General features: G+C 39.5%; 1 protein-coding gene and 1 non-coding gene across 2 annotated transcripts; one reads left to right on the forward strand and one right to left on the reverse strand.

The window, feature by feature from the left end:
• Window positions 1-301: 301 nt before the first annotated feature.
• On the reverse strand, window positions 302-375 carry TRNAI-AAU (transfer RNA isoleucine (anticodon AAU)). The gene has a single exon. It is a non-coding gene; the product is annotated as a tRNA-Ile (tRNA).
• Window positions 376-1,711: 1,336 nt separating this feature from the next.
• On the forward strand, window positions 1,712-25,917 carry MOK (MOK protein kinase). The gene is made up of 12 exons (XM_065636560.1): window positions 1,712-1,827; window positions 6,326-6,440; window positions 8,199-8,288; window positions 9,911-9,981; window positions 13,642-13,720; window positions 14,154-14,202; window positions 15,135-15,313; window positions 17,653-17,754; window positions 18,549-18,722; window positions 18,965-19,076; window positions 20,186-20,383; window positions 20,470-25,917. The coding sequence occupies exons 1-12, from the start codon at window positions 1,713-1,715 to the stop codon at window positions 20,548-20,550; spliced, it is 1,365 nt and encodes a 454-aa protein (XP_065492632.1). The 5' UTR covers window position 1,712; the 3' UTR covers window positions 20,551-25,917.
• The last annotated feature ends 18 nt before the right edge of the window (window positions 25,918-25,935 follow it).

Raw genomic sequence — 25,935 nt, forward strand, 5'->3', positions numbered from 1 at the left:
AGGCGGCAAACGAGCCTGTGCCACGCGCGAAGTGAAACCCTCACGCAAGAAAACGCGCCTGCAGGGCTGAGCCGAGGACGCCGCGGGCTGGCTGGCGTGCCTGCCGCCCTCGCAGAAATAGGAACCCGGGCTCCACCAGCCGCGGGAGCACGGCCGGTACTGCAGCGCGCCGGGTGAGCCCCGCGCTGCGCGGCCGCGCTCCTGCGCCGGGTAACACCGCGTGTGTCAGCAGGAGCGGGGCGGGGGGTGCGTGGGAAGGCGGCCGCTGGGACGAACACGGGAAACAAAAGGAAGTCTTCTCTGGCCCGTACGGGGATCGAACCCGCGACCTTGGCGTTATTAGCACCACGCTCTAACCAACTGAGCTAACCGGCCAGCTGACTAGGCTTGTCCCCTCCGCAGGTGAATAACGCCACGCTGCAAAACCGCCCCCATTCTACCAGACCCGAAAGGCCCCGTAGAGCGACAGCCGGAGCAAGGGACTTCCTCGGACCCCGGGAGAGCCGGAGCCGGGCCCGCACAGGCGGGAACACACGCTTAACTGATCAGCTCAACCAGAAAGCACTCAGCCTCGCATACATAAATATAGCGCCCGGGAGGCAGCAACAACCACAGGCCATATTCATGGGGCAACTTCATTTCACCTCTTAATAAGCTATTACTTCCCCAGGCTTTCTAGGATATGTCTAGCTTCATTTAAGTAAACAAAATAATTTATTTGGGGCATTTATGTTAAATCATTTACTCATCTGGCTGTTTAATGCACCATCAGGATCTTAGTTCTCACGGACAAATTATTCTCCTTTTCCTAATATTTTGCTTTTTACCATTTATGCAGCATTTAAATGACAACTTTTCTTCCCAGCTTTGAACCCTACATTAAAATACATTATTCCCGTTTACCAAGAGGCAAACACCATGAGGGGGGTGGATGGGGACACCTCTCCAAAACGCCGGTTTTTGGAGCCTGGCTCAGTGCAGCGCGGTGAGAACCCGAACACAGAGCGAGGCCGCCGTCCAGACCCTCGTCTCTCCATTTACTCCTCGTACAAGCTGGGACCTGGCGGGGTGCAGTGCACCCCCTCACCCCCCCAGAAATAAAGCCCGCCTGCCACCTGCAGTGGCGCCCGGGAGCCACTGGGGATCAGGCGATCACCGCAGATAAACCCCAGCTTGCTCGGGCGCTGCAGATACCGCGACACCGCTGGAGGTTTTATGGAGCACTGGTGGGCCCAGGCCGAGGCCCGCGCACGTCAACCCCTCACCGAGGGGCCCAACGCCACCGCCTCGGGAAAGACCAGCCCGTGGAGGGCGCGGGCAAGAATCGCTCCACACAAACCAAGACACGCGCCGAGGTACGAACGCACCAGGCCGCCACACGCTCCACGACCTAAAGCGACGGCCGCCCCGGTCCTCAGCCCCGCCGGCTGCCGGACGCGCCCCTGCCCGCCACCCCCGGCCCCGCCGCAGCGCCACCTCCACACCAGAGCATGCGCAGCACTCTCACGCCCCCCCCCCCCCCCCAACTGCGCATACTCGGTGAGGAGAGGTGGGGCAGGTAAAGCAGCTGCCCCTGAGTGATGCCCACTGCGCATGCGTCAACTCCCTCGCCTCCGGCGGGACGGCCGCACTGCGCTTGCGTGTCCCGGCCTGTGGCGGGAGGGGCCGCGCCGGCGCGGGGGCGGGGCCGGAGCCTGCGCGGTTGCCAGGTGATGGGAATACAACATGGCGGCCTGAGGGCCGGGCCGGGAGGCGCTTGGCGGTCGGGAGGGGACCCGACCGCTCTCTCGCTCACCTCGAGACCCGAAGGCGAGCGCAGGATGAACAGTAAGGGGGCACGGGGGAAAGCAGCGGGCCCTGTTTGGTGTGCAGTCTGCGGGCAGAGGGCCTTTCCTCAGGCGCCTGTGAGGGGGCCGGCGGCCCTGGCTGGAGGGGAGCGGGGTCCTGGGCCGGGAGCACCCGGGCTGGGGTGGCTGTAGGTGCTTTTGTGGTCCCTGGAAACCGCCGTCACTGCTGCCAGCTCCTAGATGTGCCAGCCGAGCCCGCCCGTGGCAGCGCTGGTCTCTGCATGCCGGGCAGTTCTCCAAGGGGGTGCTCAGAAATCTCCCAGTCCTGTGAAGCACTAGCCTGGCTGTCCTCTGATCTCTCTGAAGGCTTTCTCAGAAATTGCCAAGCTTCCTCATTCTTTATTCTGCAAGCCTTTCCTTCCATTACTTAGCATCCTTCTTCAAATCACCCCATGTCACATCCGACAGGTTTGGCGTGCTGCTGAATGCAATAATTATGTGTCATGGCCTTGTGACTGTGGCTGAAGCTGAACTTCTTGCTTTCTTCATTTTTATTTTGGTTCTCCCCACATACATCAATATCATATTTAAATGTCATGGCTTTTTCATCCTCAGCATCTTGGCAACTTTGCAACAAAATATCTGCTTTAGGTATTTATAGTATCCTGGTTTGACTATGGTAGTGGTATATTCTCTGTTGTTTTGCATTGGATTCTTTAATTCCAAATGATGATGGATTTTCTGTGCTCTCCAGTTACAGTAATACAAGTGTAGTCTTTGAATCCCATCACTTGCTCATTATTTAGTTGACATTGTTCTTAATTTCCTGTGTCCTGTAGTCTCTTGCACATTACACTGTTCTTCTATTGAATGATTACCCCTCTGCCATTTTGATGGCCACTTTTTGGTGTTAGACTAGTTCAGATTGCTGCAACTCATTCTTACAAATAACTTCGGCCATATCTTTTGTACTTATTTCATTGATCTGTATGGAATTTCATTGTTTTCCTAACCTTTATCTCCCTTTCTGCTGACCACTCTAAGCCTGAGTATCTGTGTGTGCTGAAACAGAGAGGAGGAAAGGAAGATGTTGGGTAATACCGAGCTTGTTATAGATGCCATGAAAGCATTGCTAACTCGTTACTACGTCTGCTTTATTCTTTCACGTTATATGCAAGTGTAATTAAAACACTGTTTATTTAATTTCATCCTCAAAGCTTTCAGTCTTAAAATCCTGATTAAAAAATTTGAGACTTCTGTCATTTTTCATCTTTCATTACCAGAAATCCAGGCAAACCAACTGGTAATTAGTTTTGTTTTGTAGCTGTAGTAAGTTTCATAGCTTAAAATTGACACCCTTAGGCCTGACTGTTCTCTTTCAGTGTGTGTTTCAAGTCCTTTGTTTTGGTGGGGGTTTTGCCACTTTTGAAAGATCAGTTATCTGGTGCTGAAGCGGATTTTTAAGAATCTCCAGACACCTTGGCTTGTGGATGCAAATTTTATTTCTTCTTATTCTATATAAACTTTTATGTTATTATTCTTACAATTTCTGAGTTCCCTTCAGCTTCTCATTAAATGATAACTAACTCATCACAGGATCGTTCTCATTTTCTCCCTAGGACAAAAGGTCTCTTATCTTCAGTGATCTGTTTTGTTGAGAGTTTACACGTTGATTTTATGCATCAGAGAGATTTCAAATAATGCAATTTCCGTTCCTAATTCTACATTTTATTCGATCCATTGAAATGGTCTCTGCTGTCATTCTTTTCACTGGATGGCGCTCTCTCAAGTGCCAGGTTAAAGCCTCAGTTGTTTGTTATGTGTGAGTTTTTTATTTTGTATGTGTAACATTCTATTGTAAAAACTTATAAGAACAAACCTAACATGCTTACATGAAAAAAAAAACTTTAGTGCTGTAAGAATGTTTTAAAGTGTATAAAGATTTAACTCTTCTTACACTATTAGAACTCTTCAGTGTAAAATAAAAAAATATCAAATTATTTTGAGCCCTCCACTGTCACCTAGACTTCTCTTGTAGGAGAAAAAATATATGTATAGAAGAAAACATAAGCAAACCCACATTATATAAGCATATACTATATCATCTTTATATATCTAAAAATATTTTCAATAAATATGTACAATCATGTTTTCCCTGTGTTTCTCTGCTTAAGTGCTTTGGTTCATTAACACCTCTTCTTTTCAGATCATATGATTTGATTTTTTTTTTTTTTAACGCTAGAGAATCAATTACTTGCATGTAAGAAAAGAAAAATATGGGATTGTCATTTATCCAACTCAAAGAGCAGGTCAATAAATAGCTTTTTTTTTGTGTGTCTGCCTTGGATATTTTTTGCCGTAGGGTCTGGCTCTGACATTATATGCACATATAACATAGCCAGTGTGTATCTGACTGATTAAAGAATATCAGTTGCTACCAAAAAAATCTCTTGTCACTTTTTCTTTGGAATTCCGTTAGAATGGGATTTAAGTATTCTGAATTTACAACCTCCATGTTATATTTAGCTAGGAAATGAAAACTTAAGGTGGGAGTGGAGAGCAGTGTGTGAAGTGTGATTTTTGCTGATAAAGCACGTTGCTCAGTCATGTTGCTTAGTGGGTGCCGAAGGTGAGGGATCACCTTGCTTAAAGCACCGATTGAGCAGTTATCAAATAACAGCCACATGAATTGAACGGTCTTCTGGTCTATTCCTTATTTCGGAGTCTCTGTTAGGGATTTCTCCCTTGACCCATAATGATTTTCAAATTCTGTTTCTACTTATAAAATAGTTCTATTTGTAAACTGTCTGTATAAAATGCATTAGACAGTGTCATTGATTTTAAGTTACTCTGCTTTTTCCTATCTTCAAATTTAGATGGCCCAATTATTTATTTTATGATCCAGCATGATGGATAATGATCAGAAAACCTAAACAGCAGGTGATAAAAATGCGAAGAACAACTGGCAATTTTCAGAGCATTGCCACTGCTATATTGGAGAAAGAGGGATTTGCAAGGGGAAGGTTTCTACTGATTAAAATATAAGCATTTGGATCACAAGGAAAGGAGGAGGTTTTTTTAACAGGAGTAAGTGTTGAAGTTGAGGAGGAGAAAAGAGGTGAAGACAACACAAATTGATTGCTAGCTGGAAGACAGCATTAAAATGTTCCTGCCTAAGTAACTTTTCCCTCCGCAAAATTTCTTGGCAGGCTTTCTCCACTCTGAGGCTATATTTATACTTGTAAATTAAACATATCTGGAAATCTTCTTGGACACAAAGAGCGACTGGCATGAAATGGTCCACGTCTATGCTAGTAAATTCTCTTATCTTCCAAAACGAGGCAGTAGGACACAAACTGCTTGAGGAATGACCTTAGAAGGAGCCGTCACGCCAGGCTGGGAAGGTGCCTGGGAGAGCTGTGGTTGTCACACGCCAAACCCAGGCCAGGGACTGTTGTCACAGTAACTAATACAGACAACTACACTTCACTGAATTTACTGCTGACAGAGCTTGAGACTCCTACAGTTATTCTGACTCCCATAAGGGGCTGAATATGATAAAAGGGTTTTCCCGCTTTGCCTCTCTCAAAATGACTGGGCTCAGATCTTTCTTAAATAATAAGACTATGTGAAAAGCAACAGCAGCATAAAGCTGACCAGAACTGGCCTTTGCTCAGATGAAATTACTGCAAGAATTATCAAGGATGGAATCTGTAGGTGCTAAAAATAAAGGGAAACAGGAGGACAAAGTGGGTGAAGGGAACCAGGCAGTGGGATTGGTAATGAGCAGCTAATCACAAAACTGAAGGAGAATAAAGGAGGAAAGAAATGTCAGTTTTGAAGGAAATTAGGAAAAGACTCAGAAATTAACAGAAATAAAGCTTGCTTCGTAACTCTTGTGTTATCTGCTTCATCTCTTAAAATTCTGCAGAACTAGAATTGACTGATTATCACATCCTTTTGTTTGGTGCACTTCATTATTAAAATCAAGCATTATTTTTGGCCTAGTGCAAAACTTCTATCTGAACTTAAAATCAGCAACTGTTTTGCTTAAAAAAATCCCCAAAGTATTTTAAAAATAAAATAAAAAATCACCACCAAAACAACCAAAACCCCAATGTTGGAACAATGACAAGACACCCTTGCTTTTCAAGATATTTTTATGTGTCCAGTACAAGGGATTTTTTTGGTGAAAGAAGCAAAGAATAAGTTCAGGTCTGAGTTGCTAATGTGCTGCAGCAGAAAAAAGGCATGAAGTGCAGAGGCACCGTGTCTCTGAGCAAGGAGGTGGTAGTTTGTCTAAGACTGAATTACTGTATTTTACTTACAGGAATACAGACTTCTGTATTATGGGCAGCAAAACTTCATTTACTATTATTCACTATATTTTCTCTCAAATAACTTATGCATTAACAAAAAAACCCCCTTTTATTTAAAATTTTTCCTTTAGCATTTAACAAATCAAGTATGGATTAATATGCAGTCTTCATAACCATTTGTATTTTAAACATACTGAAACAGTATATTTTTGTTTTTAGACTATAAACCAGTGGGTAAGATAGGAGAAGGAACATTTTCTGATGTTCTGAAGACACTGAGTCTTAGGGATGGAAAGTACTATGCATGTAAACACATGAAGCAACATTTTGAAAGGTATGCATAATTAATCATAGTGCTACAGAAAGTTTGGTTCAAATTAGGTGGGGAAATGTGAAATTAAGACAAGGTGAAGTTTTTTGAATACACATGTATTAAAAAGGTTTGCATGTAGTACAGAAATGAAACTGCTGCTGATTATGAAGGGCCTTCCCCTTTGGCATTGGAGTTATCTCCTTGCGTACTCTAATTACTGTACTAAATGCTGCCTGGCCACTGGGTCGAGGGTGAAATGAGAAGAATGAGGACTAAAGAGCTGATTTCTGCTTTTCCAAATGCATTGAATATACTTGTGCTGTTTTTCTTTTTGCTGTAAATAATAAGAGGATGAGGAAAAGTGTCAGTACACCCCCTGGACAATAATTTCTTCAGTCTTACTTAAAATACTGTCTTAATGCAAGTTAAAAACACTGTATTTATCCTTAGTCCACGTATCGCATTAGTTCTACTTCATATTTGCTTTTATATGTAATTACATCCATCATCAAGATGCTATTTGGTCACAGAACAGGTGCTTTTTATCAGTTATGAAAATAGAGGTGACGGCTGTGTGGAAGTAGACGTAGACTTGGCATTGTCCTCCAAATATGTAAGTGCCAAAAAATGCTTTTTGCGCCACTGACTTTGTATTCTCAGTCAAATATATTGATTTCCTAGTGAAATCACGGAGAATGCCACATTTGTTCATACAAAGTAATATGGGACATTTTGCTCTTACATAAGATTTCACAATGTAACTCAGAGCTTTAAAGGCTGTAAGTTAAAAAAAAAAAGAGAAATACCTTCAAGTAATGTTGCTTCTGATTCTCTGTTGTGTTGCTAGAGAGCTGACCACAACTGACCAAATTGTCCAATTTATTATCAAAAGAGTATTTAAACTAACGGCTTAACTATATAAAGGGCAGATGGTATAAAATTCAGTGGTAGGGCATAACAAGCAGACTCCTTTTGTCATGTAGCATGTTTAAAACATCTTTTAAGCCTTTAACCCTTTGATAAATTGACTGACAAATTCTTTTGATGAAATTAACTCTTTTAGCAACAGATAACAGTGTTTTAAACAGAACCTGCCCATACAAGGTATTTCTCCTAGTTTGAAATTGGAAAATATTCTTTTGATGTGTAGCTTTAGGTCTGACTGTGAAAAGGCATGTGAGTCCTGTTCTGATCCATTAAATAGTGTGCAAAGCTCTTTGCTTCCTGCTTCTTCCCCAGACTCTGTAGCATATAGTTTTGTTGTTTATTAAAGTCTAGGAAGGCAACGTAATAATTAAACAATAATTGACTACTGTCTATTTTTCATGTAAGAGGTTACCATCAAAACTTAATTTTAAATGTTAAATTTGGCAAGGCTAGATTGTCGCTTTAATCATGCTGAGCAAGAGCTGGAATGTGTGCTACAGCAGCGCAGAATAAACCGTGTCACACATACTATTGCCCAGCACAAAACCCCTCCCAGACAGCTCCTTGGTGTGGTAACTGATGTCTGGAGCACAATAAATAACTACTTATCTTGTTTGGGTAAGTCCAGCTACTCCAGACTGCAAGAAGGAATGAAGTCGTTCTGCTCATTACTGGTTTGCACTATAAAGAACCAAAGCAGGCGAACAATTTATCAGGTCCTGCATTTGAAAATTCAATTACAGACTCAAGTGGAGTACAGTCTGACAATCTCATGGCAGGGAAGAAAGATAATTATAATCCAGTCCTTGATTGCAAGTCGGTGATCCTCTTTTCTTTTTAATTCAACTTTAGTTTGGAACAAGTTAATAATCTGAGAGAAATACAAGCACTAAGGAGGCTGAGTCCACATCCTAATATCCTTATGTTACATGAAGTTGTTTTGTAAGTATGGTGCATTCATTTCTTTTTTCCTTATTCCTGTATTTGCGCAATACCCAGTAACTTTTCGGTCTAGAGGCAACCTGTAGGCATGTAACCAGCTTTTTATTCCATCAGAAAGAAAAAAAACCAACAAATTTGTCATATTCTGAAGTCTTCATGCCTTTTTTGTTAAGAAAAATGTGAAGAAGCTCACACTTTCTATGGCTCTTTTGCAGCAGACCAAAAATATTTGAACATCAGTATTAAAATTACAGACTAGATATATTTTAAGCATAGCTAAACTTCATATTGTGCTATGTCATAGTTGCTGGTGATTTCAACCTGTGTCCTGTATCCAGTCAGTGCTTTAGCTGCACAACATCATGCCTGCAGGAGACAGTATTTTGGTTGGGCATGCACAGAGCTTATCTGCCGGAATAGGCTCTGGTACTTCAAGGATCTTGCTTTGACTTGTCAGTTTGAACTAGGGATCCGAGCAAACTATTTGGCAATATCATTTTGTCAGAAACTTTACAGATACCCCTTTGCAAATAATAGAAGTTTAGATCTCACAACTAGGGAGAAGCTGAGCTACAAGTTTGGAAAGAGATAAGTCAGTGATGACGTTGGGTTCCTTAGCCTCATTAGACCCATAAGTGTCTTCTGGGGACATGTTCTGTCTCACAAAGAGATCAGGTTTTATGACGGCATTTACTCCATTAGTGAGCGTTACACTGTGAGTGTGTAGTTGCATAGTGAGCCTATCCCTATGCAACAGCAGACATATACTTCGTTATTCAAATACTTGACACAAAACTTGTTGACTGTTCTAAAATATTTTTTCTTGCTCTTCAGGCTCTTATTCCTCTGCTCAGGGCTCTGGTACTATATTGTTATTGACAGGCCCATTTTCTACAAATAGACAGAAAGCCCATAATCGTGGCAGCAGCTTGGCTTTCTGGAATTCTCAGCTTCAGCTGCCGTTGTTAACGAAGCGTCATGGAGTTGGCCAGGCAGCTCGCAAGCTCTGTCAGTCTGTCTGCAAACCCAGCTGCAGATTGTACCCTCAACCTTTTGCTGTCTGGATTAGTCGAACATTGCAGAGGGGACGTACTTTAATGCAATTACCTTGTAAGAAAAAACTTAACACCCAAAGACATCTGCCTCTGTGGGGCAGTGAAATGGAAAATAAAGTGTCAGATGTATTGTCATATCATGATGATACTTAAAACTGCTGTTGTCAGCAAAACACGGATTCCGGGCAGATACTCATTTCCATGCAATAGTGCACTGCTGGTGACCTGACTAGAAAGTATTTTCATTTATGGAGTAATAGCTTTCCTATCTTTTATTGTGAGAGTGTGTCAGTTAATTTACTGGAAATTTCTTGATACTGAACAGTGTGATATACCCAGAAAACATGTGTTCAAGTACCTTCACGGAGTACATCAGTTAACTTCTGCAGTAAACTAGAACTATGATACCTCAGACCCTGAGTTGAAAAAGTTCTATGAAAAAGTATCAATTGAAAATGAAAATGTCCATCTTAATACTGGTTAGACTAAGTCCTTTTTTCTATATTGTGTACAAATAAACATGTAAATGTTATTTCTAGCTTAAAGTCTCTCTGTTTGTTTCTTCAGTGATAAAAAAGCTGGCTCCCTTTCACTGATATGTGAACTTATGGACATGAATATTTATCAGCTGATAAAAGGTATGTAGAATATGGTTAAGAAACGCTCCTTGTGTAGATCACAAAGTGGAATTAATTATTTTTCACGTGGTTGTTCACTGTTACATATTTCAAAGTTCATAGGGAAATTCTTGTTTTTCTCCCCAGTGCAATAAACCCACGTGTTTGAGGTGTGGACGCACACAGGTTTCTAATGAGTCAGGTCAATGGCCATCTATTGCTGCAGTCAAACTTTACATGGAAACAGCCAAACAACCTTGACTGCAAAATGCAAAATAATTGCTTTATGTAACAAAAAAATAGAAATTAAATAGGTTTGTTACGTCACAGCTGCATGATATAACAAGAAAATTATTTCCATTTGTTTCAAAAACTACTGAATCAATCAATAATGATTTTCAAGTTTTATATCTAGTAAAAATATCTTTACCAAGTTTTCTCTATAAAATAATATTGTTCCCTGAAACTCCCTGGATTTAGAAATTCTGGAGCTGTTTGTTGAAGCAGTTGTGAGACCACAAAGCTTAAGGAAGAGTTCCTACAAAAAGTTTATAACAAAAGCTGATTTAAAACCAGGGTCATATAGACACCAAAGGAGTTTGATATAGTAAATGAAGGGGCACTTACTTACAATTCAATATCAAAAGAGGATTTTTTAACTGAATAATTAAAATTTTCTAATGTCTTAACAGTTGGGAGGTTCATCTAAGTAACTCAGCATGCAACTGTCATTCAGTGCAACAGAATAAAGACTTGCTCCCAAACATTACGTTAACAACACCGAGTATTCAGATCTCTAACAAAAGGAGTAACCATGTTCCTGACCTAAATAAAAATTTGAGATTAAAATAACAATTGTTTGCTGATCACTGAAGCAGCCTTGAATATTTGCTGTTTTAATAAGACCAGGATAAATTCATGAAGTTGTAAAGTCAAAGTAATTAACAGAATATAGGAAGGAGTCCTCATGGATAGTGAGTTAGCCCTGTGCATTAAAAACAGTCTTGCATTTTCTCTTTCTAGGAAAGATACTGTACTTCAGTTATGAAAAAACAGAATGTTTAGGTTTGTTATTTAACTGCCTTTTTTTTTACTTCAGAGTATTTCCTTTCAGTTGGTGACATTTCTCAGTGTTTCATTCTTTCTATGTGAAAAAGCCTGCTATATTAAGCGTTATAAACAGATGGAAATTAGTCTAATAACTTCAGTATGTTCTGCTATTTTTTTAAATTTTAAAACAGTATTATCAAATTCAAGTTTTCATTAGAAGGTTGTTTTCCTGCTGCTTGTTTTTAAAAACCTTTTTTATGTCATGGTGAATCAGTTCAAAGTGAAATCTGTTTAATTGTCATCCGAAATGCTGCAGTTGAGGTTGTCTAAACATTAACCTGGGTCTATATGAACTTCTAGAAATTGCCGGTTCTTCTTTGTGGTCTGATGCTGTGTCTGGACTGTGTTTCCCATGGTACAGTGTCTTTTTTTCACCTTGTATAAGGTGGTTGCATAGGGAGTGGAGCTTGTCAAATCATAGAATAAAACAGGAAAATGAACAGATTCCTATGGAGAGTCTAATTTTTTTTAAAGTATTTTGATATTTTCAAGCACTGAAGCATTTCATTTGTGTCAAGTGTTTTGCATTTTAGAATCTATGCGCTTTTTTTGAAATTTATTTTGGGGTTTCAAAGTAGATGTGTCAACGCCACAATTTCCTATGGGGCAGAAGTAGTTTTTCATTTGTTTTCTCCCCCACTCTACTTGTGGCTTATCGCAAAGACAAGAAATATAACATATGGCAGTCATTTCAAACAATAAATATCTGGCTAAATTTCCAAGTACATAATTAAACTGGAAAATTAATCTTAATTCTGAGCCAGAACACTTATCGACTGAGGAAATCTAGATAACAATGGCAGGTAGAAGGAGCTCCTTTTGAATTTTGAGCATTGTGATTTGAAGGACTGCATTAGTAATTTGTAAAACAATTAAATTGTGTTCATTAGCAACACTCTGTCAGAAAACAGTTTTCAGAGTGTACAAAAGTAGTCACATTTCAGATGATTTGTAATAGTTTTTATATTTTGACCGTGTTTAGTAATGCAAATGCTTGTCATTTCCTGACTACTCTGAATCTTGCAAAATTGAGTTTAATATGAGTGCGGAACAATTTTAAAAGGCTTTAAGTTGGAAAAATTTAGAGGCAAGCATGGTTTGCATGAAATCTGGTAATGAAGAAGAACTTGAAGCAGAGGTTGACTGAGAACGAATTTCTAGTTTAACAAGGTGTATGATGACACTTCTCTAAGTAGGAGGACAGTTCACTGTAATGCTACTAATGTGCAAAGTTGATCCTTTGGGCTTTTTTCATTAATAAACTCACAGATTCATGTTATTTCAATCAAGACAAGGCTAATTGTCTTTATACAAAGCCATAATTCCCTTGCTATTAATATATAGTGCTATCATAAGTCATTTAATAACTGAAAACCAGTCTTACCTTTTGCTTACTCAAGAACAGTTTGGTCACCTAAAGCGATGAAAAAAAATAAGGCTCAGAGGGAGGTGGGGGAGATGCCTCAAGCAAAAATGGCTGTAGCCTCGAGTGCTGCTACCTGATGATTCGCCTCATCATTACTTTCAAATAAGGTTCTGTAATGATAAAACTGGAAGTAGAAGAGCACCTGCTCCAGATTTTACTAGTGACCCACAATGAAAAAAAAATGGAGCACGACTTCTTTTTTGAAGGCCTGTTTTGTTTTAAATACTAATGATAATATGAGTTGGTTTGAACAGCTGCATTTTCTAAAATAATTTCTACTATAAATGACAAAAATGCTGGTATTGAAAGCACCATTTCTCTCTACTGGGGTAGTAATACTACAGTTCCCAATGTAAACAGGTTATCTAATGCTGCTCATCGGATCCTGTGGCGGAGCGGAGCAGCCCCGTGCTGCCTGCCAGGACTCGCAGCCTCAATGAGTTACTGTCCCGTTCATCTCCGTCCTCCTCCCCAGCCAATTACTCATCCTGCTGTCATCAGGCAGATCAGTACCTGCTTTGTTTTTCAAAAATGCCATCATTTCTGCCTCCGTTGATGACATTGCAGCGTTACATAAAGGCATTACAGCAAGATTGAAAGGCCTTTGGAGCCTATCAAAGAAAAAAGCTGAGTACTTACTGAACAGCTCTGAAAAATAAATTTTATAACTGTCCTTATTGCACAACAGCAATAGCAAGCTGAACTACAGAGGTTAACCTTTAATCTGCAAGTCAAATGTGAATCACAGTCATTTAAGCATTGCAGTAATTTGACGTGATTGATATGAATCTTGAACCTTAAGGACAGTTACTTTGTTTAGAAAGGAAATTAGGTGTTCAGAAGTGAAATATTGTAGTTCTGTTAGAACTTGGGGAAACGCACTGCAAGAAAAACATGCAGTAAAAGCTAAGGCAGATTACAGAATATCAAATTGACAGTTGTTAGCTGAGCTATTCTGGTGCACAGTGAAATCTAAATTATGTCTGAAGTTGAGTGGAAAATAGATTACAAAGCTAGCTATAAATGACAGAAATAATATAATTGAAAAGTGTAATATCAATGCATTATTGGAAGCTGAAGAGTAATTTTTTTTGCATTCTATTGTTTGCTAAAAAGGTCTTGTACAACTTGAAATTTAATTCTAGGAAGGAAAAAGCCATTATCTGAAAAAAAAATTAAGAACTACATGTACCAGTTATGCAAATCTCTTGATTACATACATAGGTAAGAGCCCTGGTTCAGCAACAGTTTTACAGTAAACGTCCCATACATTGATTTCAGGGTCATATCTTGGTAGAGACACACGGTTATCCGGGCCAGCAAGGAGAAGAAAGGCCATTGCCCCCGCAGCTGTGCCTGCAGCAGAGCCCGGCAAGGAGCTGGGGGACCGGGAGGGGGTGGCCCCCGTGATCCTTCGCTGACCCTGGGGACAGCAAAAGCCGCCAGCGCGGCCTCTCCTGCCTGGGCTTGCCCTTTCCCCAGCCCCAGACCTGGCGCTCTTGTCTTAATGGTGGCAAAATTCAATTTTTTTTTTGAGGTTGGTAAGTTTGAAGAAAGTGTTAATTTCTCAAAGTATTTTTGTATAAATAATTGTAAGCATTGGTAATGTTTCTCTTTTTACTGAACTCTTCTCTCTGGTGTGCTTCTGTTGGTACAGAAATGGGATATTTCACAGAGATGTGAAACCAGAAAACATATTAATAAAGGTAATTAATTTTATGTGGAAATATTTAACTGAAAGTGAAGTATATCAGTATTTTTCTCTTTACACTGAGAAGGTAATGTTTCTTCATGAATAAAAGTACGGTTTTAAAAAAATATATAGACAGTTACATGTAATACCATATTCCTCATCTAGATGAATGAACAACTAAGTTTGATATTGGCTAAAACCTGAAATGAATCAGGTGCATTACGACCTGCATGTCTTCATTCCAGTCAGAAAACCTGTTCTTTATCCTGTATTAATATGTATTTTCCTTTCTGTGTTAACCTAAAAACAAGTGACAGGGTTCAGTTCTGCAGCTCAGTCTTTCTATATTCAATTCCTATATTTAGTGGTAGTTATTAGTACAAAAGAGAGCAGAAGGTATTAGCTTTCTGAAGATTTCTTCATAGAAATCTGTTCTTCTGACAGTTTTGGAATGTTATTTTGCTAGTGTCTGAAAAGCAAGGTTTTCAAAATGGAGTTTATGAAATTTTATTTTCTGGACAAAAATTTTTCTTTTAAGTTTTAAAACTGTCTAGGAAAAGCAGTTACAGAGAGAAGCCAAAGTCACCTATTATATCATTGCTGAAGACAAGAACTCTTAAGAAAATATCTTAATCCAGATGTTGTATTTAGCGGTCTTCCATTCAGTAATAGTCCATATACTTTTCAATTAACTCTTATCTCTTTCTTTTCATGATGTACAGAATGGTATTTGCACATATTTTGAGACAGAAATCTTCAAGCCTGGAGTTACTTGCTATTTAAATGCAGTTTTACTGCTTTAATACTACCCCTGGGATTTGTGAAAGTTTAAAGTAATCTGTGATTTCTTTTATGATGACTATTTCACATGTTTAAGGAAAACCTTTGCTTGAATATGTTGAATATGTTGTGTTTCTAATTTGTCAAAATACTTTCTTTTTGCAGCACAATACCCTGAAGTTAGGAGATTTTGGATCTTGTAGGAGTATCTATTCTAAGCAGCCACATACAGAATATATCTCTACACGCTGGTACCGAGCACCTGAATGCTTGCTTACAAATGGCTACTATAATTACAAAATTGATATATGGAGTGCTGGCTGTGTTTTCTATGAGATCACAAGGTACGGTGTTCAGTGGCGGGTCTTATTATTAATCAAGAAAATCAAAGGTAAATAACTCAAATATGGAGCGCATGGTATGGGTAATATGATCTTTGTTTCCATGGTTTTGTGGAAGCTGCTTCTGTGATTAGTCTGAGGGTTCATGCACAGCAACCCTGCTCGGCTGGCGTTCCCTTCACCCTGTGGCAGGTTAGTAATAAAGCAGTGGGATGTTCAAAAGAAGATAGTACCAACAAATATGATTTACAAGTAAAATAACATTTTTAAACAGCTGGTTATTTTGTTTGTTTTTGCCTTTTTTTTCCATTGGCTTCACATTTGAGTTTGGTAAAAATGTGTTTTCTGTGCTTTTTCTCTGAATAGAATATGGTTCATTTCCTCTCTTGAGCATCACTAACTATCCTCAAATCTTGTTAACGCACTTGGTGGTAAAATTTTTCCCTCTTTATTTTGAATTGCTATTCTGCAAAACCAAAGGAAATTAGAGAAGACACTCCCTCTGATTTACTGCTTTGATTTATAATATAGTGTGTTTAAGAGCCTTGTGCTGGGACCTTATGTTCTAGAATATCTTGGAGTTGGATTATGGTGAAGGAAGAGTTCAGGAAAACCCAGATTGAAGTCCTTTAAGCTTTTCAGTTTTGATGAAACTGTAACTCAAAAAATGTGTCATTAGTCTTTAAGAAAAAAAGGAAAAATAACCACCATGAGTATTTCTCCAATATCTTTGTGCCCTAGCAACAGCAGCAGTTCTTCTTTATTCTCCTCCCACACGGCTGTCTCCGATATGCAACCAGGAGTGATAACATTTGCTTTGCTTCTTTCCTCCTCCTCCACATGGCGAGTGCAGCTGCTGCCATCACCATCACATTAAATGACAACCCTTATGCTTTGCCTGCTAACTCAGAGAAACAGTTCTACTTCGGTCAGAAAACTGTTAATAGAAAAATCCCAAATGTGGTAGTTCTCTTCCAAAGTAAATTGGACCAAAAGCTTTAAAAATGCCATGTTTTTCCATTTCAGTTTGAATCAGGTGGGCTTTGAAGTTTGGCAAGAAGATCACACGCTGCAAAGTTAAGTTTTCTTAGGGCAAAAAACCTTAAAGAAATTTCCTCATAATTTTTAGCTTAATGTAACAAATTCCATTCTTCTGATAGTTGTGTTCAGAGAGAAATGAGGGATGTTTATTGGAAATTACCAAACTGAAAAAGAAGCAGCCTTGCCAAGCTAAAGGAAGTTATGGACAGGTTTGTTTCTTTCTAAGTGCATCTTGCAGTTTTTGCCGTTGAACATTTGTGCAAGCCTTTATGCTTTACACCATGCCATGTAAGAATTTTTATTCTTTTACTCAGCCATGCTTATCTTTCAAATCTTGGTCTCCTTCTTCCCGTTCCTTACAAATCATGGCTCCTGGATTACAATTTTTTGTGGACAGCACAGTTGTTCTTCCCTAAGCTACAGCTTTACACTTAGAGGCAGCACATTTTGCAGTTCATACAAAAGCTGCTACCAACTGCTCATCATGCTACAGCTGCACAACATGAATCAGATCTCTCAAAGCTTTCTGAAGACATTCAGAGAACTGTGCAGCCAGCTGTTTGATTGAATTTGCAAACAGTTAAAGAAGTTTCCTCCTCCTACAAAGAGAGCTGAATGTGTTGCTTTCAAGAATCACATGGTGCTACTTAAATTATAAGCCCAAGGAAACCCTCTGCTAACATGGAAAAAGGCAACTTGTGCAAGAAACAAATGGTACTGGACCTAACTTGTTAAAAGTCAAGCTTGCTCTATTGATCACAATGTTCCAAGGACTCTGTGTAAGTTTTTTTATTAACTGAGGATCAAGCTCAGGAACGCAGTTCTAATTGCCATCTTTCCAGTGTTGCTGCTTGCAGAGAACCTGTGTGTTAGGAATGGAATGTTTCTTATATATTTCTCTGTTCATACACAACAAGAGGGATTGCTTGACTCTGCTGCCTTAAAATGAGGAAAACACGTTGGCTTCTGAGATCTGCCACTTCACTAACCACAATCCCATATTCTTGGCCTTTCACCAGGAGGGATGTTCTCTTCACATATTTACCCCAAACCTGTGAGGAAAGGGCAACTACAGATCTTTGTTTAATACCCCAAAATACCCTTTCAATCCAAAGATGTGGTTGTATTGATCTGCTACTCATGTTATCCTTCAGTTGACTGGTATTAAACTGTCTGCAAATGAATAATCCTAAAATTTATCTTCCTCTTAAATGAAAATTTTTTAACCAAAGTGGCAGCTATGCCACTTCAACTAGATTAACTGTGTGTTAACAGTGCTAATGCCATCTCCTAACTTGCAGTTTTCAGCCTCTCTTTCCCGGATCTAATGAGCTGGACCAAATTTCAAAAATCCATGACATTATAGGCACTCCTACTAATGAAACTCTCCACAAGTTCAAGCAGTAAGTGTGCACTCCCGTAGCTCTAATGTCCCTGTTTAACTACCCACAATATAACCGTTCAACTGTGTGCAATTTCTGCTCGGGGAACCTCCACAAAAATCTAATTCTTTTGTGACAGCTGCTGACCAAAGAGCAGGGACCTGGGTCTCTTTAGCTTGGAGAAGAGGAGACTGAGGGGTGACCTCGTTATTGTTTATAAATATATAAAGGGTGGGTGTCACGAGGATGGAGCCAGGCTCTTCTCGGTGACAACCAACAGTAAGACAAGGGGTAATGGGTTCAAGCTGGAACACAAGAGGTTCCACTTAAATGTGAGAAGAAACTTCTTCTCAGTGAGGGTGACAGAACACTGGAACAGGCTGCCCAGGGGGGTTGTGGATTCTCCTTCTCTGGAGACATTCAAAACCCACCTGGACACCTTCCTGTGTAGCCTCACCTAGGTGTTCCTGCTCTGGCAGGGGGATTGGACTAGATGATCTTTTGAGGTCCCTTCCAATCCCTAACATTCTGTGATTCTGTGATTCTACCCCTACCCAGAGACTTGTGAGTCCTGACGGCAGAGCAGAAGAAGTCTGAGCCTGCATCAATCTTATTTGGCCTTTTATTGCTGTAGTATCCTTAAGGCCAACGACATAACTTGTTAGGAAATAAACTTTTTTTTTTTTCCCAACCAAGTCTTACTTACTTGTCCCTAATAAATTATTACCTCAATCAGAGTAGAATAGGGTTTTTTTCAGTAAATTGTGATTTTCTATGAATATGCATGAATAACTGTTTGTTCTTGCTTAACACAGGTCAAGAATTGTGACTTTTGATTTCCCCTTTAAAAAAGGAAAAGGAATACCTCCTCTGATGCAGAATTTATCTCCCAAAGGCTACTCCCTCCTGTATGCAATGATAACATATGATCCTGACAAGAGAATTGCTGCCCATCAAGCATTACAGCACCCTTATTTTCAAGACGTATGGCAAGTGACTTCAAATCACTTAAATCGTGAAGATTAAAATTAAAAAGTGGGCTAAAATTAGAAAGTGGGGGGAGTGCAATGTGCTTATTATTCGAAGTGAACTGAAGTTTGCTTACAGTGCCAGTATTTAGCTTGCACGACAATGAACGTAATTCAGTCAATGTTATTCTTTGCATTGAGTCCAAACCACTTAAAGCACAACTGATGTTTTTATTTTTTTTCTTCCCCCCCAAACTTTCTAGGGCAGCTGGTACACAACAGTTGGCCAAGCACAAAAAATTAAGATTATTAGGAAATACAGCAGGGCAAGTACCTCTGCATTGGTGGCAAATTTCAAAGGAAAGTCAAAGACAGGTAATATACAAGTGGAAGAATTGTCAGCCCCTTTACAGAAGTGACACTGAACTTGTTAGCTAGAAACAAATGTTTTACTTAAGCTGATTACTTGGTTTTATTCAGTCTGCCTGAACACTGATCTTTATTGGGTCTGATGCAGTTCCACCCCCCAAAAGTCCTGAAAATAGTGAGTTAGAATTCAGAAGCTGCGATACCACATAATCCCTTCAGTAGACAGTTGTCATAGTTACTATTACTTAGAGCAGGAGTGTCAAACTCATTTTCACTGGGGGCCACATCAGCCCCTCACGGTTGCCTTCAAAGGGCTGAATGTAATTTTAGGACTGTATAAATGTAGTAGTTACATTTGTATGTAGGAGTAATTACATTTATACAGACTTAGAGGGTCACTTCCACATTTTTCTCTTTTTTCTCTTTTCTCTTTTTTTTCTTTTTTTCCTTTCTTTAATTATCATCGTCCTCTTTTTGCTGTCTGCCTTGAAGTTTTACAGACGAAGTTGTAGCAGAGACAGAAAGGGTGCTTTTGCCTTTTCAGGCCTTCAGTCTACATTTTGAGCAAATAATTTTTTAAAAAACTTTATTATCCTGTATTTAGATGATACCTGGGAAAATCCTAAACTCATATTTGACACTGGAAGTAACAAAAAACAAGATCTGATAAAAATTCTGGCAAACTAAAGCTTTTTTATATCCAAGCTATGAGAAAAATGCTCAACATATTCACTCTTATGGCTTCACTATATCTGCAAGGTGAGATGGAAGTTAGTATTACATTAAAAACTCTCAAATACAGTTTTTTCACCAAAAAAATTAAAGTAGGAAAAAAAAAAATTCTGTGCTGCATTTAACCTTGAAAGCATGAAGTCTCCTTCCACGGGAGCAGTCATTTTCCACCAGTTTAGTTCTGGGGTTCATCAATGTGGGCTTTGTAAGAAGTTCCTTCAGGAAAAATTGCAAGAAAGTAATTTTTAAAAAAATAATTAGCTGAAGTAGTATTTGGTAGAGGTTTGTTTGTTTGTTTTTCTGATTATTTGGATTTTCTCTCTTAATTTTATTCCATAAGATGTTCTCAGAAAGAAACTGAAAATTGTTTATTTATTGTAAAGCATTCTCTTAGGGAAGTCCAAGAAAAAACAAACCAACATGGACCTCCTGGTGGAGAATTACCAACATTAAATGCTTCTGGATTAGCCAAAGTCACTCCCCATTCTACTCCTACCTTGCACTCGGTTTTCCAGACGCCGAAGGAAAGTGGTGACACCCCCGTGTTACAGTCTGTTAGATTTATTGGATCCAACATCAAGGTACAGACTCTAACTTGCTCATTAAAGTGTAGTAGCAAAATGTGTTCTACCCAGCGCGTTTCAAAGGTTTTTTGTTTCCTTAACAGTCTGAGAAACAGAGGGCACTTAAGTCTTCCCTGAAATATTTCCACTTACCTGCTATAGAACGAAGAGGAGGCGGCTACTGAGCACCTTGTAAAGTATTTGGAGAGTGAGGAAAAGCACGACTGTGCAGTAAGAGAGTCCCAATCGTGCTGCCGTTGGTAGAGCTCCAACAGGAGCTGCTGTGCCTTATTTCATGTTCCTCTGACCATTTGTAGGAAGACCCACAAGGCTCTGAAGGCTGCTCACCTCCCATTTCGGCATTCTGTTCCAAAGGGTATCAATCCTTAATTAAAGCATTGTCTGGCAGAGCTCAGAGAGCACTCGGGATTGAACTTCCTAAGTATTTTTTCCTTTTAGAACGTGGTGGAGGAGGAGGTTGGTTAAAAATAACATGAAAGGATTCTTTGAGCTTCACTATTAGGAATGGAATGTTATCTACAAAATGTAAGTTTTCATATTTTATAATAAATGACAGCTAACTTTTGTATATTTTTTAGATGTTAAAAATTATTTTTCCATCAATTCTGGAAAGTATTCACCTCACGTATTCAATAACTTCAGTCTCAAGCTTTATTGAGAATGTGCAGTTATGCAGTCGTATGAGATACTTGATTTTGATGCAGTTTCTGTAACTGCTGAATATTTTTATGTAACTATAATCTAGCTAAAAGCTAAAGCAACTTTTTATCTGATTCAAAAGCAAATAAAGCAAGTGGTAGGACAAGAGGAAATGGCCTCAAGTTGTGCCAGGGGAGGTTTACATTGGATATTAGGAAAAAAATTCTTCCCGCAAAGGGCTGTCAGGCATTGGAACAGGCTGCCCAGGGAAGTGGAGTCACCATCCCTGGGGATGGTTAAAAGACATTTAGACACGGTTCCTAGGGACATGGTTTAGTGCTAGAGTTAGGTTATGGTTGGACTCGATGATCTAAAGGGTTTCTTCCAACCAAAATGATTCTATGATTCTATGAACATTTAGTAATAGTTTTCTTCAAGCCATTGATCTTAATCAAAAGTTTTCACAGTGACTGATACTGCAGCAAGTTGCTTAGAGGGCACATATCTTACCATGTTTCAGAAATTTTGCACACAGATCAGTAACAATTTAATATAATGTTACTGTTTTCTAGTCCTATAAAAGGTAAGAGTTAAAAGGCAGCATTTTTATCTTACTTGGAAAGAGTAGTTATTACAATTTGATACCAATGATTTTAAAACTCCCAAGATCTCCTAAAAGGTTGCAATAATCATTTTGCAATATTTAAATTTGGTGATGTGTTACAAAACAGTTCTGCTATTTAAAAAACAAATGAGTGTGCAAGTCATACTTAGATGGGGGTTTAAAAATGCCTACCAATTGCCTACCAAGTATGCGTGCAAGACAGGTTTTGCAAATAATTTTTTAAATAGTTCCGAAAGTTACTCTGGTCATAACTGGGAAGTGATCGGCTTTTTTTCAAGTAACCAAACAGCTCTGGGACTGCTGCTGCTGTTCGAAATCTGCTGTGCAACAAACAAGTGAAAAGCGGGCAGCGAGGAGGCGGGCAAGGAATGGGCACGTTGTTTCAGCCATCACCGCTGCACGTGAGGCACTAGGAAAAGACACTCTGGGGAGCAGATCACATTGAAGTCACTAAGCCAACCCTTAGGCAACAATTTGAGATTTAAGCTCTAAATTCAGCCAAAGCAGTTATTCTAATCTGTTAAGATGCAGCTCAAACAAGGCAGTAAAACACATATTAACATAAAGATTTTTCTAAAAATACCAGCCCAAGATGCTCTCAGCTCTCCTGAGATTTTATTAGGCTATGCTTCTGTGAAAATAACGATTCTTCTCACTGAATTAGAGGTTATCCAGTACATGGCTTTTTTATTGTGTTGTAGATTCGTTGTTCTTTTTAAGAATCGTCATCTCAACACTTGTAGGATTCTGTTGCGACTGCGTTAAAGCCTATTCTTTGTTATACTGTTCAGCTGCCGGATAACTCCAAGCACACCCAAATTCCACATTGTAGCTTTTCAATGTGGGGAAGCTCATAAGACTCAAGTTCCTTATGAATCCTTTTGAGATCTACTGCTTAAAAGCACTTGTCTATATTATGTTTATTTCTTGTTTTGAACAAGGTATTTTCACACTGTACTGAGGATCAACATGACATTTACTAGCAGATTTTTTAAATGTGAAAATATTAGCAGGCTAAATGTTTGTTGTGCATACTGTGGGAGCAATTTGTTAGTATCAATTCAAATTTGACTGTCCCAGTTGAATATCTTGCACCTGCATCACGGTCTACTGTACCTTTACTCATTTTGTTCCATTTCTTCATAGCAAACTTTCAGAATCTCATTAGCAGTAACAGAAAAAACATCCCAGCCCTGGCAAGAACTCCTGTAAAATAAGGCTGTAGCACATGAATAAGGCTCTGCAGGGAACCCTGTATCGCTGCCTGTTGCCTGATGTATGCCAGGGGAGTAGTTTTCTCTTATTAGGACTGAACAAATACATAAGCAGAGGTTTAGTGGAGGAAGTGTCCTACACCAGTAGAGTGAGAATGTCATTATAAAGGGAGAATTAAACAGCAGAACATAATGGTATAGCTAACTGCTGCTCTTATTTTCTTGAAACTTACACTGGAGGGATGTTGTCCTTGCCTCCAGTCCTAAGCAGAAAATACGCTCCCAACAACGGTACCTCTAAGTGCGGGGGACACAAACACATAAAGGCAGAGTGACTGGTTTTACTGCTCTGTTGCACTAAATTGTCTCCCCACTTCCTCATGCTTTCACATTAGCAGCTCATACTGATTGAACAGGTAGAGAATAAGGTAATGCAGTATTTGTTTGAATAACTAGCATACGTTTATATATATAAAAAATACATATACACATACCTAGCATAGGTTTATATTTATAAAAGGTGTGATGCTGAGCTTAGGAAGTGGAAATAAGGACTGCAGGTCCACAGACAACACAGCATAACAGTAAACTCCAATTTCTTACGTTTGGAACTCAGAACAAAAGGTGCCATGAGCTTATTCTTCCAGAGAGGAAGATGGGGAGTTGCTTGGGGCTAACATAGTTGAGCATGGTGTGCAGCAGTAAAAGTGGCAGTCTAAAAATACGTAACTTACTACATCTGAGGGATTTTGCTCCTGCAGTTATTAATTTCTTACAAGATTAAAAAGAGAAAAAAAAGGTCAAATCTTGCTACCCACATTTGACTGATCATTCAGACCCAGCGGTCTTTTACCCAGCATTATACAGTAGGCTACAGCTCATATTATCAAGAGGACGTTCCTGATGGAGATCTGTTAACTGTCTTGGTAGCTTCCCATAATCTTTTTCTGGAAACATCAAATCACAGATGCTGAAGTTTAAGTATTTCAACTAAAAAAAAAAAAAAATCCCTCAGATTGTATATGCACAAGATATGTTCCTGGTTTTGGAAGTGTTATTTGTAACCATTTGCTTCTATGATTAATTGAACAGGTAGGTAATTATTCATACACCGGGAAAGCAGTTGTTCTTTTGAAAAAAGGATTAAGTCAGAATTTTTGGTAAGTTTTAACTTGGGGAGAAAGGCCATCAGACTAATATCTTGGATGTCACCAGTAATTCTCTCATGTACTGTGTATCTGGGGCTGTCAGGCTGTTATAATGAAAAAGGCAATTTCACATTCAGCAGATCATTTTTTGCTATGAAAATTGGAAATCTGAAGTGAAGGACCACATTGGAATGTCTTCTTCATGTACTGTATGCTTTCAAGTGGATCTTACACAGTTTGGCACAAACAGTGTTGCACGGGCATTTATTTCATTCCAGGTTCTTTGCCGTTACACTCCTGGAGGCAGCTTACGCTTCTCTGGCGCTTGGATCAGTAGGGGAACTTCAGTTTTCCCACCTGCTTTATAGTTAAAATACACTCAACTTTAAACTACAAGTGTTCTTTCTACCCTCATTCATCCACCTAAATTCCATATTGAGATGATCTGTGTTCCACTCACTTTTTTTTTTTAACATAGTAGGAAAAAAATTACTTATTAAGAGCTGTATCTATACTAGAAAACTCCTAAGTTCTTTCCAGTAAGTTATTAGTATCCCTTTTCTTCCTAAAATATTTTTTTTCCATATGGAATAAAGGGTGGGATAGGCAGTTCAAGCTTCTAGGTGATTGCCTAATAGTCAAGAAGCAGATGAAAAAAAAACCACATACACTCCTTGTGTGTTTAACTGCAATCTGTAGCAGGGACACACTCTGCACACAGATATGCAAGTAGCTGCTATTATTAGTCCTGTGTTGGATACTACGGTCCTTTCCATACTGGTTTTGTGTTTTTCCAGCTGAAGGAAAAAAGTCTTTTGAAGTGTATATATATTTTCTCAACTGTTTCATTTTGACTCAGACCATATGAAACACTTTTTATATAAAAGAAGTCTACAGGGAGATAACTACACTAGTTTTCAGTGATGAGGTTTATCTGTATTTTAACAGTTAAACCCACTATGTTAATAAAACTTCTGAACAATAATCCTGCTCAGTTGTATTTTCCCCGTTCCTCATATTTTAGTACGTAAGTAGATAAGAATTGTAAAGTACAGCTCCATCTTTAATGAAGTAGACAAGCTAAGTGCCACCTTTTAAACTCACCTGGCAGTTTTCTACACGCCAGCTGCATTACTAGAATAAGACCAAGTTGCAAGTAGCCACTGCAGTTGTTTCACCTGAATTTTTCATTTATTTCCTGAAAAAAAAGTAACTTCTCATGTCTGAAAATGTCTATAATCTACTTGCAATTGAAAGAGTTCTCCCCAGCTGTACTGTTGGGGAAGCTGGAAGGGCATCCCCGTGTGCCCGGGGTCCAGCGGCTGTGCGCTCGGGCAAGTTCCCCAGCCCGGGCCAGTGGCCTCTGTCCCACCACCCACCCGGGATCCTGCCCAAGCCTCAGCCCGACCGCTGCTGCATCGGGTCGAGCCGGGGATGTTTCTGTCGTTCTAGGGCTTGACATGGAGCTACATCTTCTGGGGGTTTTTTAATCTTTACAAGAACTGTTGAAAACAATTCACATGCTCTGTTGCCGAGTGCTTAAAAATACCGTGTGTTCAGACAAGCAGCATGAAACTGTACACATAGACAGATCTATCTCCGTAACACTTCGTTTAAGAGTGTTGAATTATAAATGAGATGCTGGACTTAAGACAAATAAGTTGTCTCAGAAACACATCTACTCCAATCTGTTGACCTAATTTTAGATTGTCAAGTCAAAGTGTGGACATCTACCACTGCTGGATCTCCCAAGACAAATAACGGGACTATGTGATTACAAAATCCTTGCCCTGCAAAGGTGTCTGCGAGATTTCCACTGTATGATGTATTTAGAGATAAACCGTTAAGAATGAGAACAGAACAATGTTATTTCACTTTCCTAATTGAAATTCGACTATATTAAATATGAAGCAATATTCTAGA

This window comes from Caloenas nicobarica, chromosome 5 (genome assembly GCF_036013445.1).
Source record: "Caloenas nicobarica isolate bCalNic1 chromosome 5, bCalNic1.hap1, whole genome shotgun sequence".
Taxonomy (NCBI): Eukaryota; Metazoa; Chordata; class Aves; order Columbiformes; family Columbidae; genus Caloenas; species Caloenas nicobarica.